Source organism: Apodemus sylvaticus, chromosome 12, assembly GCF_947179515.1.
Source record: "Apodemus sylvaticus chromosome 12, mApoSyl1.1, whole genome shotgun sequence".
In the NCBI taxonomy this organism is placed as follows: Eukaryota; Metazoa; Chordata; class Mammalia; order Rodentia; family Muridae; genus Apodemus; species Apodemus sylvaticus.
The window spans coordinates 50756196-50771348 of NC_067483.1; the positions used below are offsets into that span (position 1 = coordinate 50756196).

Sequence of the window (15153 nt, forward strand, 5' to 3'; positions counted from 1 at the left end):
AAAAAACCAAAATAACAAAACAAAACAAAACAAAAAAAAAAAAAAAAATGGTGCTGGCCTGGAAAGATAGCTCACCCGCAGAGCCCTGAAGGTCCTGAGTTCAATCTGCTGCCCTCTTCTGGGGTATTTGAAAACAGCTACAGTGTACTTACATATAATAAATCTCTTTTTTTTTTTTTTTTAAAGAGAGAGATGGTTCTGGAGGATGGTAAAATTGAGAGCACCTGGGGGTAAACAATGTATCTCTAGAAAGAGGGTGGGGTTTACATAGTTTCGCTTAATTGAGCCTAGAGGTAAACTGTACTTCAAAAGTTCTGCTTCAAGACAAACAACAACAAAAGTCACAGTAACTTTCCTAACTGGCTATCTCCTGGCAAAATACTCAAAAATTATATATAAACAGCAAACTTTGATTTTAAAAGTAAATTTGGACTTTATGAAAAAGCATGCTATGCCCCTAGATTTGTTTTTGCAACTAACTTTCATTCTTTTATGATTTGATGGTATACAAACCAAGGGAAGTAAAAAAAGAACCACCATAAACAGGAGTTCTAATTTTGTACCTTGGCAACATGAATCTTAAGTTTGGGTTCAGCATGAAGGCTCAATAAAGGTATGGGCAGTTCTAACGATTGTTCATAGTTTAGATATACCAGTATACCTTGGCTTTCACAGTTTCAGTATCCTCAGCGTCTAAAACTAAGGGCGGATCCCCCTGAACTTATGAAAAGACGTACAAAGGGCTATTATTACCATCACTGAGCCGCTTGGGTCGGCTTGTCTTTAGGAGCTGTGACAGCCATGGCTGTTAAAGCCATGATGAACTATCTCTGGGCTAATTCGTTCACTATTTTCAGTTTTTCTTAAAAACACCACCTTGTTTTCTTCGGAAAGAAGGTTAAATATTGGGCCGCCTTTGTCTTTCACTTTCTAAGTGTAAAATTCAACCTGCCTATGGACTACTGACCAATAAATTATCTTAAGATGACATTCCGGTCCGGTCCATCTTTCACATCATAAACCTGTCTGACCGGAGGCGGAGACTGAGCTACTTACCACCCTCAGGTAAACCCCGGGCCACCACCCTGCCTTGAGTCATTTTTCTTGTGGCTCTCCCTAAGCCTTTCTTAACTCTGAATGCCGGCGTGAGGAGCTCGGGAGAACTCGGTAGAGATCGGAAGAACTCGGCGGGCAGGTGAGTGCCTCGCTCTGCTGCAGAGGATGCGAACCTGCAGGCTCGTGAGCGCGCGAGCTCACGGGCGCGCGGGGATCGGGGAGCCAGGAAGTGCGGCGAGCCCGGCGGCGGCGCGGGCAGCCCGGCGGGGCGGAGCGAGGCCGCCGAAGGGAGGGGCGGGTTCCCGGCGTCGTAGTCGCGCTCGCCCGCTGCTTTCCCCGAGGCTGTCGGGACCCTTGGCCATGTTCTGGCGCCGCGCGGCTTCGGTGGGGAGGCAGCTGGTGGCGAGCGGGAGGATCTTGGCGGGGCGGCGCGGCGTGGCTGGAGCTGCGGGCTCGGGGTACGCGGCGGGGCGGGCCGGGCCGGGCCTGCGGGGCGCGTGGGTCCTGCGGTAGTGTTGGTGTGGGCCTTCCCCAGTGGTCCCAGCCGGCTTGGGGGCGGACAAACAACTGACGCCCTAGTCTGAGCTCCACATACACAGCGTGTGGTTTTTAACGCAGTAGACCTGAGTGACTCTGAAAAAAAGACTTGCTTGCTGGTGGGAACTTATTTTGTCGTTCTTAGGTTGAGAATGTCATTCTAAGTCTTTGCTATCCTGTCGCCGGAAACGAACTTGACTAATGCTTTTAAATGCCCAAAGCTTTGCAGCTATTAACTGTGGCATCCAGTAGATGTGGTTTCTGGCTTGATGGGAGCATTGCTTTACTTGGCTTCCCTCCTTGGCATAATCCTGGGCTGGCATACTAGCGGTGGCCGACCAGGCCTGGACTAGGCAGCTGTTAAGACATCTGTCTCAACATCTTCTCCTCTCTTGTCTTCCAGGAAGACTTACCTTCTGAAAGTGCTGATCATGCGATGTTAACTATTTGACAGATCAGCACAACTGTTTCCTATTGGATATATCTGGTGTATATCCTGCTTTGCCCTCCTACCACCTCTTAGTAGGTGTTTCATAAATGCAGCGCGACTAGTTGGTACTTTACCAATGTTGAGGTATTTTATTGGGCATTTATGCGGTGCCTGCCCCTTTCTTTAACAGGAAAGCTAAACCAGAAATTGAAGGGACTGCCTTAATAAAGGTAGGGGTGCCTTTTTTAGAGCTTTTTCTTTGGCAGGGAATATGCCTTCTTAATTTCTTAGAAAAGCTCATCCGTTGTAAATGCTATATGGGTTTGAGGAGGAGGAGGTAACCAATGCTAGATTAGAGATTTTGTTTTTAGAGTTGAAAACCCAAAAAGATTGGATTGATGCCATCCCGCGCTCTTCCAGGCCAAGGCTGTCAGGTGCTCTCCTATTGCTATGAACTTCACAAACTCAGCCAGCGTATTTTTCTCCAAGCCGTCTGCCTCCCACAAAGTAAGGCACAGTCTTCCAAGCCTCTCGCGCCCTCCTACCCTCTCTCTACCTGGAGTAAGCCCGCCACGCTTGTGTTTTAGTGGTTTCCCTGTTAATGTGTTGGGGAACGAGGAATGATAATGGCAAACGCATACTTAGTTGCAGTGGGTCCTGTCTCTGACTCATCTTTGTCGTCATCTTTATGAACGGTGATGTTGCTGCAGCTGATTTGAAGTGCTCCCGAAGTGTCCATGTGGAGCACCCATCAGCATCCAGGGCTAACATGAACCGGACAAGGCCATTTGATGTGGATTCATTCAGAAACAGGACTGATATTCCACACTATGGTTTAAGACATGCATTTTAAACTTAAAATTGCTTAGTTTGTGCTTAATATAAGTAGGCCGGCCTGGTGGCACACACCTTTAATCACAGCGCTCTGGTGTAAGAGGTAAATGGATCCCTGAAAGTTCTAGGCCAGCCTGATCTACAGAGTAACTTCAGGTCAGCAAAGGCTATGCAGAGAAACCTTGTCTCCAAACAAACAAACAAGCCCTAATGTTTCTATAAATATACCCATAAGGAAGAATTACTTTTGTGGAAGGACACTTTTTTTTTCTTTAATCGTAAGTATACCTTTAAGTTGGACATGGTGGCATATATCTTTAATCCCAGTATTGGAAGACAGGCAGGAGGATCTCTTGAGTTCCATGTCAACCTGGTACATAGATCCTGTCTCAAGAAAAAAAAACAACCAACCAACCCAAACTAACAATAAAAATATATTTTAAAAAAACATTTGAACTTTAAATTCTTTATCTTACCTTTAATTCTTGGTATTTGAGCAGTGCTCCTTGGTAGCACCAATATTTTCGATATTTTTGAGATAGTAGTTTGCACCATGTCTACTTTGCTCCAAGAATGTCATCGGGCATGGCTAGCTGATCAAGAAAAATGAATGAATGAGGGGAAAACATTCTAGGATTAACGGAAAGATTTGATTAATAAGCAGGTTTTTTTTTTTTAGAGGGTAGATATCCCTGTTCAGTGAATACTTTATAAATTTTGTTATTTTTATACAGTCTATAATAAATAGAGCTGTCTGTCTGTCTTGGAACTCACTGTGAAAACCTGGCAGGCTTCAACTCACAGAGTTCTACCTGCCTCTGTCTTTCAAGTGCTGAGGCTAATGACATTCAGAGCTATTCCTTGCAAACTATGCCTTTTCCTAAGCTCTCAGGTTTTATATGACCAATGAGATAATGAGGGCCCCATAGTTAGGAGTCGCACCAAGTATTACTGACATTTACTGTGTAAGGTACACGTTTGCCTCCTGGATATGTCAGCTTATTCTTCACAAACCCTTTTGAGTGGGAGTGATTATTTTTCCAACTTGGTAGACTGAGAAACTGGGAACTATAGTTGAGGTGGTTAAAAACCTTAAAGTCTTTGTAGGTTTTTTAGGCTTCACAGTATCCAGGAAGAAGAGGACTTCAAATCTCCTAAGGCTAGATTTACAGGTAGATATTTCTGAGCTGGCTTGATAGGGATTCTGGGAGTGGAACCTGGGTCTTCCGCAAGAGCAGCAGCTGCTGGCAATTGCTGAGTCATCCTCCAGCTCACCACACCTCCATTCTGTATGGTTTTCAGACGAAATGCAAAACAAATTTTATTGCCAGTGGTCTGTGCTTTATGAGGGCAGACTATTTGATATTTGGTGATTATAAATTTACTTAAGAATAAGAATGTACTGGACTTGACCCAGAGATTGCTTTTATCAGGTAAAATTTGTTGAAAGGCTGCTTAAAGAAGCATATGGGTCCTGTTGGTGTTAGCAGACAAGTACTTTGTGTACTGGTGTTCTGTGCTGATAAAGCTTTTTCCTCCTTTGTGTATTTGGACATACTCATATTTAAGGTTGTCTTCCCTGCTAGCCGGTCAGTTACCTCATTAACTGTGCTGATCTTTTTCATTTGTTTTAGGATGGGAAACAGCATATCCTCATTTTGGGGGAAGTCAGCCACTACTCCTGTGAACCAGATCCAAGTGAGTGACGGGGAAGACGGAGGAAGAAGAAATATCTCACGCAGTTAATACACTTATTCCGTATCCAGACTTGACATAGTTTGTTTGGAAAATATATTACCAAATTAATATCCATTTTAAAAGTTGCTATCAATGTTATCCTTGTGACAAGCCCTATATCATTTCGTTAGTAAAATCTCAGAAATTTATTCTTTATTCTTTCTGTGTGCGAGTGTGCTTTATGTGTGTGATATACACATGCCTGCATGCTGTGTGGAGGCCAGAGCAGGGATGTCCAGTGAGGGTCCTGTTCTGTCATTATCTGCTTTATTCCTTTGAGATAGTGCTTGAGCAATCTGCCTTCCCTATCACCCCACCTCCCAGTGCTGAGGTTATAGGTGGGGTCTCCTTGAGTTGCTGGGCCTGGGAACTGTCCTAAGGCAGGCTGCTCTTGAACTTGCCATGTTGCTTTGGCTTCCCATATAGCTGGGACTACAGGCCTGTCCTACCAGGCCTGGCTGAAAATCATTCTTAATGAAATCCATCTATGAGGTTGAATTGTTGATTTTTTCGTCATGCCCACTCGAAGGTCTACTGTTGACCTCGGGAGTGAGGCTTTTCAGAGCCAGGGTTATTGTGTGGTTTTGGCATGAGCAGCTGTTTAAGAGCTTTCTGCCCTAACGCAGAACCCGCTGTGCAATAATTACTCCCTAGATTATTCTCTCAGGGGCACCGTACATGGCTCCATTCTCTTGTTTCCTTCTCTCTTTCACTGTCCATCTTAATTACTTCTGCCTCAGAAATTTTGTGTTAAGCTGGACCTGGCCTCATTTGCTTGTCTGTCATCCTTGCAGTTGGGAAAAGGAAGCAAGAGAGAAAATTCAAGGCTTCTTCGGACCTCTCCCTTCTGAGATCCAGCTTTCCAAACAAAAATGGAAACAAAAACAGAACCCCCAGAATTTCTCTTATACGTGTATTTTCCTTCTCTTCCAGCTCATGAAACACATCTTTGTCTTCTCCCTATCTTCTGCATGTGTTTTGTTTCTGCTATGGACTGAGGGTGCAGCTCAGCTGTAGGCCCGAAGCCTAACAGGGTGGTCCTGGGCTTTGTTTTCTGGAAATACATGTAGGGAATCTGAGTCTGTTTTAGCTACCTCACGGTCTTCTGAGAACAGCAGCAATTCGAGAAGCTTCTTGGGGGCATTTTCTATTTTAAAATATGAAACAGCACCATGAAACATTTAGTGAGGATGGGCTTGAGAGGAAGCAAGGAGTGATTTTGAAACCCGGCACTGTCATCTGGGAGTCCACTCACTGTGGACTCCCTTCATTAGAGCTTCTGGGTTGGGGAAGCGTTCAGAGTGAGCGCTCATCCCTTTAAGTCTAAATGATAGGCCCAAGTGCCTCTAACCTACGTTCAGAGTGAGCGCTCATCCCTTTAAGTCTAAATGATAGGCCCAAGTGCCTCTAACCTAAATAGCATGGTAGAAGATTACTGGCTTCAGGTGTAGTGTGGAGCTGGAGGAAATGAGTCAATGAACGTCGTCTCAGCCTCAGTTCTGTTGTCTGTAAAACTGATTCAGTGATGCAGTATGTTATCTTGTGTGGCTGACCTGGCTGTGATACAGTGTTAAATATTCGGAGAAAGCAGGAGAAAGACCATAAAATAGATGGTATACATACATCTACGGTCTGATTCATTTCTGACCCCTCAGGGTGAGTCTACGTTCTTGAAGCTCTCTGCGTATCTCATTCAGTGTTTCTGTCATCATCTTGAGCTCACTGTTTATGCTGCATCATATAAGAACCACCTAGGCAGGTGCTTAGATGCCAGCCTTGTCCACTGCAAACCTATGTGGATGGTAGTCCTGTCTGCTCAAATCATTTAAAGAACTTGTACATCCACATACTTAGAAATAAGAACAAACCAGGCAGTGTTGGTCCATGCCTTTAATCCCAGCACTCTGGAGGCAGAGACAGGAGGATCTCTATGAGTTTGAGACCATCCTGTGGCACCTAATGAGTTCTAGGACAGCCAGGGCTATCCAGAGAAACCCTTTCTCAAATGACAAGAAAGCATCCCAGGCTGTACAGACATGCACCAAAGCCGGGATGGTGGTAAAGACCAGAGAACAGTGCAACCTGGGTAGCTATCACAGTCATTTTGGAAGCTTACATATGACTTGGGCTTCAAATGATTGAGCAAAAGCTTTTCTGGAAGTAGCTTTTGCAGGATCACCTGGAAAGCATAGCCCGCCATGATAGCTTTTAGGGAGTAAGCTATTGTCCACACTGAAAACTGGGCATTTTAAGGAGAAATGGCACCTTATTTCATTGTGACTGGAAGTTATCAGTAGTAGGGAATAAATGGCCTCCTGAGTACCTATTAAAACATTTGAGAAGTACAATAGAGATTAAGTGGACTGTAGGGCTGGGTTCACTTAAACTCATAGCTAGCACAGTTATCAATCAAGGATAGCAGGTAGGTTACTGCGATGGTTTGTACATGTTGGACTCAGGGAGTGGCACTATTAGAAGGTGTGGCACTAAAGGTATAGGCTTTAAGGCCCTCATCCTAGCTGCCTGGAAGTCAGTATTCTGCTAGTAGCTTTCAGATGAAGATATAGAACTCTCAGCTCCTCTTGTACCACGCCTGCCTGAACACTGCCATGTTCCCACCTTGATGGTAATGGACTGAACCTCTGAACCTGTAAACCAGCCCCAATTAAACTCTCTTATGAGAGTTGCCTTGGTCATGGTGTCTGTTCAGAGCAGTAAAACCCTAACTAGGACAGTTACTTAACTTTCTATGTACCACAGTTTCTTCATCTGTGTTTAGAAAATACAGGGTGGACCTGTATTGATTACAGTGAAGTTGAAATGACTTTATGACATCAAGAATATACAGGAATCTTTGTAGTATAAGAATTGTCTGTCATAATATGTGAGAGAAAAAAAGACTTAGCTGTCATTGGTTTCATTCTTGATACTACTCTCAGGAAGCCAGTGTTTTGATTCTTTTGTTTGTTTGTTTGTTTGTTTTTGTTTCTAGTGGTCCTGGCTGTTGTTTGAAAAGAATAATGTCCTTAATCTACAGATACCACACATAGATAACTGAAACTTCACTGGAGCAGAGTTGTGCTCTACACTTTAGAATCACAATCCTTCTGTAAATTTTGATTTAATTACAAAAGGTAATGTCTAGAATGAAAAGGTTTTGTTTGTATGTGTTTATTTTTTATTTTAGGAAACAATTTCTAACAATTGTGTGGTGATTTTCTCAAAAACATCCTGCTCTTACTGTTCAATGGCCAAGAAGATTTTCCATGACATGAATGTCAACTATAAAGTTGTGGAGTTGGATATGCTGGAGTATGGTAACCAGTTTCAAGATGCCCTTCACAAGATGACTGGAGACAGAACTGTGAGTCCACCCTCAGCTCTGCTGCCCCTGATGGTGGGCTGGTACCATGCCAATCCCTGGACACTAGGCTTTCCTGCTAGAAAAAGCAAGCCTAACATTTCAGTGGATTACAGGTTGATAAATAAATGGCAGATCAAGTTGGGCGGTGGTGGCGCTCGCCTTTAGTCCTAGCACTTAGGAAGCAGAGGCAGGTAGATTTCTGAGTTCGAGGACAGCCTGGTCTCTAGAGTGAGTTCCAGGATAGCCGGAGCTACGCAGAGAAACCCTGTCTCGAAAAACCTAAACAAACAAACAAAACAACAACAACAAAAAACAACCCACCAGTCTCATAGAATAGGAAAGAGCATCATGAGTGGATGAGTGAGTGAGTGAGTGAGTGAGAGAGAGAGAGACAGACAGACAGACAGACAGACAGATAGAGACAGAGAGACAGAGACAGACTGGCATTAGGCAGCTGATGATGTCATGAGTATTTGTGGCACATTAAGATCCTTTTTGAGGGTCTGGTTGATTGATATTGTTGAAAACCCCTTCAGCTCCTTCAGTCCTTTCTCTAACTAACTCCTCCATGCTGAAAGGGGATAACATTTGAAATGTAAATAAAGAAAATATTCAATAAAAATAAATCCTTTCAGAGGTCTTTGTGAGGTAAAATTATCCTTACACTTTTTTTTTTTTTTTAGAGTTTTGTATCTCTTTGTTTTTTGAAAGATTTATTCATTTTATGTATGTGAGTGACACACCAGAAGAGGGCATCAGAAATCATTACAGATGATTGTGAGTCAGCATGTGGTTGCTGGGAATTGAACTCAGGACCTCTGGAAGGGAGGGCAGTCAGTGCTCTTAACCGGAGCCATCTCTCTAGCCCTATCCTTCTACTCTTGACAGCACAGACCAGAATGAACTCTCCAGTCTCTGTGCTCATCTGTGTTTTCCGCTTATTGTTTTAGCTGCTGGAAATTTGCATGTTTTTTCATGCTATGAACAGTCAGAGGACTAGTCACTATTGCCAGTTTTATTCTGTTTGAAGGTTTCTAGAAGATGTCGGTAAACAAAGGAACCACATTAACATTATTAATACTTTCCCTACCTTTCCCTTTCTTGCTGCTCAAGGATAACTTTTTAGAAGTTAAAAGAAAACTGGCTGGGTCAGGCAAGCTGAAAAATCTCAATAGTTGCCTGAGGGAGGGAGAAGAATGGTGGAGGGAAGGAAAGAAGGCCAGCTGGTTAAGCCAGCACAGTGGTCAGACACAAGGGAGACAGCAGCTGTCAGGCAGGGAAGGAGGCGGTAGAGAAACTAGGGAAGCTCAAAGGATCAGAGAAAGTGTACTTAGGTTCAGGTAGCATCCAAAAGAAAGAGACAGAATAAAGGGAAAGTTGAGCCTCTAGGACTCAGGCCTCTCTGAAGGGCGGGCAGACTCTGAGGGACCTCCTGGGGGCTGGTCGGGCTTGCCTCATTTTGTCTTTTAAAATTAGTGCTGGTCTGTAGGAGGAAGGGATTTAGGATCAGATTGTCCATCCTACCTCTTCTGGTTGCTATCTTGGGCAAGTTACTTTTCCCCATTCCCCTCCAAAACTGGGCCAGGTCTGATGCCGTGATGCCTTACTTATCGTTTGCTTATTAACAGGTCCCCAGGATATTTGTTAATGGAAGGTTTATCGGAGGTGCAGCTGACACTCACCGGCTTCACAAAGAAGGGAAATTGCTGCCTCTGGTTCATCAGTGTTATTTAAACAAAGGCAAGAGGAAAGGCGTCGAGTGACCTGGACAGTCGCCTGACCAGTAAATGCCAGTTAGTGCACTTGTACATTTCTTTCACTTGAGGATGTTTTCAGTGTGTGGATTACCTTCATAAAGTCGATTCAAAATAATGAACAATAAATTGCCGTGGACCCTTCACCTTCCGACTGGCTAGTTTTTGAGTATGAGATGGTACCTAAAACTAAAGGAGTGCCGGGCGGCGGTGGTGCACGCCTTTAATCTCAGCACTTGGGAGGTAGAGGCAGGCGGATTTCTGAGTTGGAGGCCAGCCTAGTCTACAGAGTGAGTTCCAGGACAGCCAGGGTTACACAGAGAAACCCTGGCTCGAAAAACAAACAAACAGAAAAAAAAAAAAGGTGAGGATGGCAGATGGCTCAGTAGTTAAGAGCACTGACTGCTCTTCTGAAGGTCCTGAGTTCAAATCACAGCAACCACATGATAGTTCACAACCATCCGTAATGAGATCTGACTCCCTCTTCTGGAGTGTCTGAAGACAGCTACAGTGTATTTACATATAATAAATAAATAAGTCTTTTAAAAAAAGAATGCTTATTACGAATTTTACGGAAGAGGAAGCAAGCACTTAAGTCTCACTCCCTATGGCATTTCGGAATTAAGTTCTCACACTCACTAGCTTTGAGGGGTGAGGACTGATGTGTGGTTTCTTTAAAATTTAATGAGGCACAGATGTGCCTTGGGTTGGAATACCGTATCATGACACCCCTTCCTGTCCCACGTCATCAGACATATTAAATATGTAGAATGCGATGAATTTTACAGTTTTGGCACCAAACTGCTAATGACATCATGGCCAGAAAGCAAAAGTTTTCTATATAGTGAGAATGAACTTTTCAAATGGCTCAGAAATGTTCTTTAGTTCTCTTGCCAGTTGGAATGTTCTACCTTTCAGAATGTGTAAGAGCTATCGAATTATTTTTTTTTTCCTTTTGGAGACAGGGTCACCCTGTAGTTCAGGATGGCCACAAGCTCCTCTCAGCCCTCCTCCCTGTTTCCATGCTTGGATTACATGCTGAGCCACTGCAACCAGGAATTAGACGGGGTTTAGACTAAAGGTCCTTGTTATGTTCTGAATGCGTCTCATCACAGACCTCATGTGTTGGAGACACATGCCATATCATGATATGGTAAGAGGTGAGGCCTTTATGAAGTAGTTAATCCTGAGGGCTGATGGGATAGTGTCCTATTAAAGGTCTGGCTAGTTCTCACACAGGTGGTTCTTGATAAAAGGATGAGTTTGCTCCCTGACCTCTCATGCCCGTGCTCTTCCCCTTTTTCCTCTGCAGTGTCTTCCTGATGGAGCAAGGAAATCCTCACTAGATGCTGGGGCCTAAACCTCACCTTCCCAACCTATGAACTAGACAAAGAACATCTCTTCTTCAAAGTACTTAGTCTTAGGTATTTGGTCTGAGCAGCACAGATGGATTGTCCCTAAAGTCACTTGTGTTACTATTTTCTCACTAGGAAGACACTGTTCCAACTGATTGCATTTCAGATAAACGTAGCAAACAGAATTCTCCTTTAAGAAGTATTATTTAAAATAATTGAAAACATTTCCAATACTGTACTAATCTGGTCATTATTTTTAGTTTCTGGCCAAGAGTATTTTTTTAAAACAATATTTATTATTTATTATTGATAGTGTTCTGTCTGCAGGCCAAAAGTGGGCACTAGATCTCATTATAGATGGTTGTGAGCCACCATGTGGTTGCTGGGAATTGAACTCAGGACCTCTGGAAGAATAGTCAGTAGTCTTAACCTCTGAGCCATCTCTCCAACCCCTGGTCAAGAATATTTTAAGTGCCTAAAAAGTAATGCATTTCCTAGTAGATTCCCAGAGTCATGTTGGAAAGATTACCAAATGCTGAGCCTTTCTCAGAGGTAGGAAGAACATAGACTTCAACTTTCTGGTCCAGATAGATAGACTAAGAAATCATGGAGAGTTTGGAGGGAGACAGAGGCTTGCTGCCTGTGAGGTTTCTACGTGGACTTCAACTGCATTTTAGAAACCTTGACACAGTGAGAAGTTAAGAACGTTCTCCTGATAGTTCATTTATCATGTTGGTAGGAAAGGAAAATGGTGTATTTTTATTCATTTATTTTACACTCTATCATGAGAAATTGTATAATTTCACTATGCTCTAAAATTCACATTAGAGACTAGATGAAGTCTGTTATGCATGAGAAAGGTGAAATTGTTATTGTTGTCACTAGTAATCTTATTAGGATATAGGTCAGAGGCAGGCTACTTAAATGTACAGCTATACCAACCAGCTAACAATATGGTACTTGGCTTTGAGGGACTTTTTTGTGGTATTCAGACTCAGACCCAGGGCTTGAGTATTAGGCAGGCGCCTTACCACCGAGCTATATAACTAATCCTTAAGAAGAATGTTTCGTCAGTTCTTCCCAGGCTTGTGGAAAACAAGAGGTTGTGTGGTACTTAATTCTTGGTTAGGGTCAGATGTTAAAATAATCTAGCTCTTAAAAAAGCCTTATCGTCAGAAGGCTCAAGAATACAGAAGGTGGGCTGGCGAGATGGCTCAGCGATTAAGAGCACTGACTGCTCTTCCGAAGGTCCTGAGTTTAAATCCTAGCAACCACATGGCGGCTCACAACCATCTGAAATGAGATCTGCCTCTTCTGGTGTATCTGAAAACAACTACAGTGTACGTACATGTAATAAATAAATAAATCTTTAAAAAAGGAAAAGGAATACAGAAGGTAACAGGATATCTTGATTTTCAGTTATAAGGTTATTTAAGAAATAAACTCTTCCAGTGATTGCCTAGTAGTGTGCTGAATTTTATTCTCAGTGACTTCAACAAAAAGATTTCTTCTTGGAGTCTAGCATTGCATCAAAAGGAATTAATTTGCAAACCAGGAGACAGATGCTAAGAGCTGAAATAAGTGAAGGACTCTGACCTCTTTAGTCTTTGCAGCAATTGACATGTCTCTGCAAAAAGACCCAAGGCTGAAACAGAAGACTTTCTCTCTCTGAACATGATGAATTCAAGATGGCTGTGTGGGTAGAGTGCTTGCCATCTTCTAAGGCCAGTCTCCGGGACCCACAGTGGAGAGCAATGAAGCCTGAAAGTTGTTCTTGACTGTGGGCTCGCTCTCATAGGCCATGTGCAGGCATATGTGTGCACAAAGAAATGCTAGATACAACTTGGGAACACACACATACCCAAGATACACCCTGTGTTAGTGTTGGGAGAAGGGCTGCATGTGCAGGCATGCATGCATGCATATGGAGGTCAGAACAGCTTTGCAGTCAGTTTTCTCTATCTTAATCCGGGTTCTTTTTGGTGATAGAGCTTCAGTTAATAGGCTTGTGTAACAAGTGTCCTTTACCCTCTGTGCTATTGCTCAGACTAAGGATACAATATTTATTTTTTATTACTTATCACATACAAGGTCCCTGGTTCAATCTCTAATACCAACACATGCATAAAAGATATTTTTTTGATGCATGGCTAAGCTGGTTTTAAAGTTGTGGTGATTGAAGGGGAATGGATATGAACCCAGGAGCAAGGTAGATTTCCAGAGACATAAGTAAGCAGTACTGAAGTCAGCACCTGCCTTAAAGATGACAATCTGGGCTGACATAGAATTTTATTTTGAACTCTATGCTGCTTTCTTGTGGAGAGGAGACCAGAACAGGACCACAGGTTTCACTGGTAATAAATCTTAAGTGAACTTCTTAACTGGCACATTGTTTAGAGCAAGAGAAAGCAATGTTCAAATCTCTGCACTTAGCAGGTAGGTGACAACCAACTGGAACCTCAGGTCTTTAGGAGGTACTGATAGATGCAGACTGTAAGTCACCAGGAAAGGAGTTCAGCACTGAGACAATATGCAAAGGCTGCTGTGAATCAGAGTGTAGTTCCCTTCTGGATCCCTTAGGGCCTTCTAAGTTCCTCATTCGCTTAGCCAAGATGTAAAGGAAAAGGGGGGAGGCTCCAGACTACAAAGTTGCTTTTTATTTTGAGAGTCTTGTTTTGTTGCCCAGTCTGACCTTAAACTTGATTTTTCCCTGTGGGGGAATATTGGAATTATAGGTGTGGAACATTCAGGCTTTTGATGTCGACAACACTCACACTCCTACACTCTTTCCTATACCATATGGCCATAAAAAGCGTAATATGAACCTAAAGCAAAACCCAGTTTCAGCAGGTTAAGGCATTTGTGCCAAGCCTGGAACCCACACAAAGGTGGAAGGAGACAACCAGCATCATGTGTTGTAACACGCACTGCCCCGCCTCCCACATACACTCACACACACTAAAGATAAAAACATTTGTATTTTGGTTAAAATCAATTTTCTTCATCCTGTGATGCACACACACACACATAATTAAAAGGACAATATTAATTATGGAAAGTTAACTTTTTTTTATCTTTTGAATCGTAACAGATTGCTTCAGGGTTTTACATGTAAGTCATAACCTTAAAATTCATGTTTTAAAAAAAGAATTAAAAGACAGTTATTTGATATGCATACAATTTATTTGGTACACCTATCGATTTCTACAATCAACTGGTAACAAACAGTTCGTGTAGTGTCCACTCCACTCCACATCTGGAATGACAGGTTAAGCATCCATAATTTGAAAATATAAAGTTTAGAAAGCTCTAGAATTGGAAACTTGAGAGTGTTAACATAATGCACATGGAAAGTTCCATAGACAAATTGCAAAGTCACAGTCAAAAAGCAAGTCCATTAAAAAATGTTTTTCTTTCACATGACACACATGAGGTTCATACAGCAAATCCCAGGCATTCCAATATACATCTGCAGATGATTCCAGAATTGGAAAAATGAATCTTAAAATACTTGAGGCCTCAAGCATTTCAGGTAAGAGATAATGAACTTGTATGTTATAGATCATTTTGCAAGGTTACAAAATCAAGATTTCTCAGTATTGGTGAAAATTTCATCATGAAGTAGAAGTAATAACTGAAGCACTCATCCATTCCTCACTAGGAAATATCAATGTCACATTGTTACACATTATTTACATTGCAAACTTGGAAGACTTGACAGTATCACTAAATCACAAGTCCCACGAGAGGCCTGTATGCCCTCCCCAGGCCCCTTTTCTGGAAATAAGTTAGTTACACATCAAACGTAATAGATCTTTAAGCACCAGCGTGACAATTTAAAGCATTCTTTCAGTTTCGTAAGATTTTCCTGCTTTGAAAGGCAAAGCAAATGCAAAATGTGAATGTAACGAAACAAGTCACTGGCCTGATATTTTTATTGCAAGAGTCTCAAGCTTACAATACTATCTTCAACTCTCTCAATGATTTTGCTCACAGGCTTGGACCAAAACATTTGCCCTTTGCCTCAAAAATTTCCCTTAAAGAGCAGTTCTTTTTGGAGCTATATAACTGTACTTTTCATCCAGT

At 42.5% G+C, this 15153-nt stretch overlaps 1 protein-coding gene across 9 annotated transcripts; it reads left to right on the forward strand.

Annotated features, from left to right (window-relative positions):
* The first annotated feature begins 1098 nt into the window (after nt 1-1098).
* Glrx2 (glutaredoxin 2) lies at nt 1099-12542 on the forward strand. 9 transcript variants are annotated; one of them, XM_052200524.1, is made up of 6 exons: nt 1426-1514; nt 2214-2253; nt 2444-2530; nt 4492-4555; nt 7782-7958; nt 9587-9858. In XM_052200524.1, the coding sequence occupies exons 4-6, from the start codon at nt 4493-4495 to the stop codon at nt 9719-9721; spliced, it is 375 nt and encodes a 124-aa protein (XP_052056484.1). In that variant the 5' UTR covers nt 1426-1514; nt 2214-2253; nt 2444-2530; nt 4492; the 3' UTR covers nt 9722-9858. The 9 variants fall into 9 exon arrangements, with proteins under 9 accessions (XP_052056491.1, XP_052056483.1, XP_052056482.1 ...); XM_052200523.1 differs by lacking the exons at nt 2214-2253; nt 2444-2530 and adding an exon at nt 11025-12542 and having other exon boundaries at nt 1320-1514; nt 9587-9751; XM_052200526.1 differs by lacking the exon at nt 2444-2530.
* The last annotated feature ends 2611 nt before the right edge of the window (nt 12543-15153 follow it).

Coding starts and splice junctions, on each gene's coding strand:
- Glrx2 (XM_052200523.1), top strand. CDS start 1,417: ATGTTCTGGCGCCGCGCGGCTTCGGTGGGGAGGCAGCTGGTGGCGAGC. Junction 1,515..4,491: donor GCTGGAGCTGCGGGCTCGGG/GTACGCGGCGGG, acceptor CATTTGTTTTAG/GATGGGAAACAGCATATCCT. Junction 7,959..9,586: donor AGATGACTGGAGACAGAACT/GTGAGTCCACCC, acceptor GCTTATTAACAG/GTCCCCAGGATATTTGTTAA.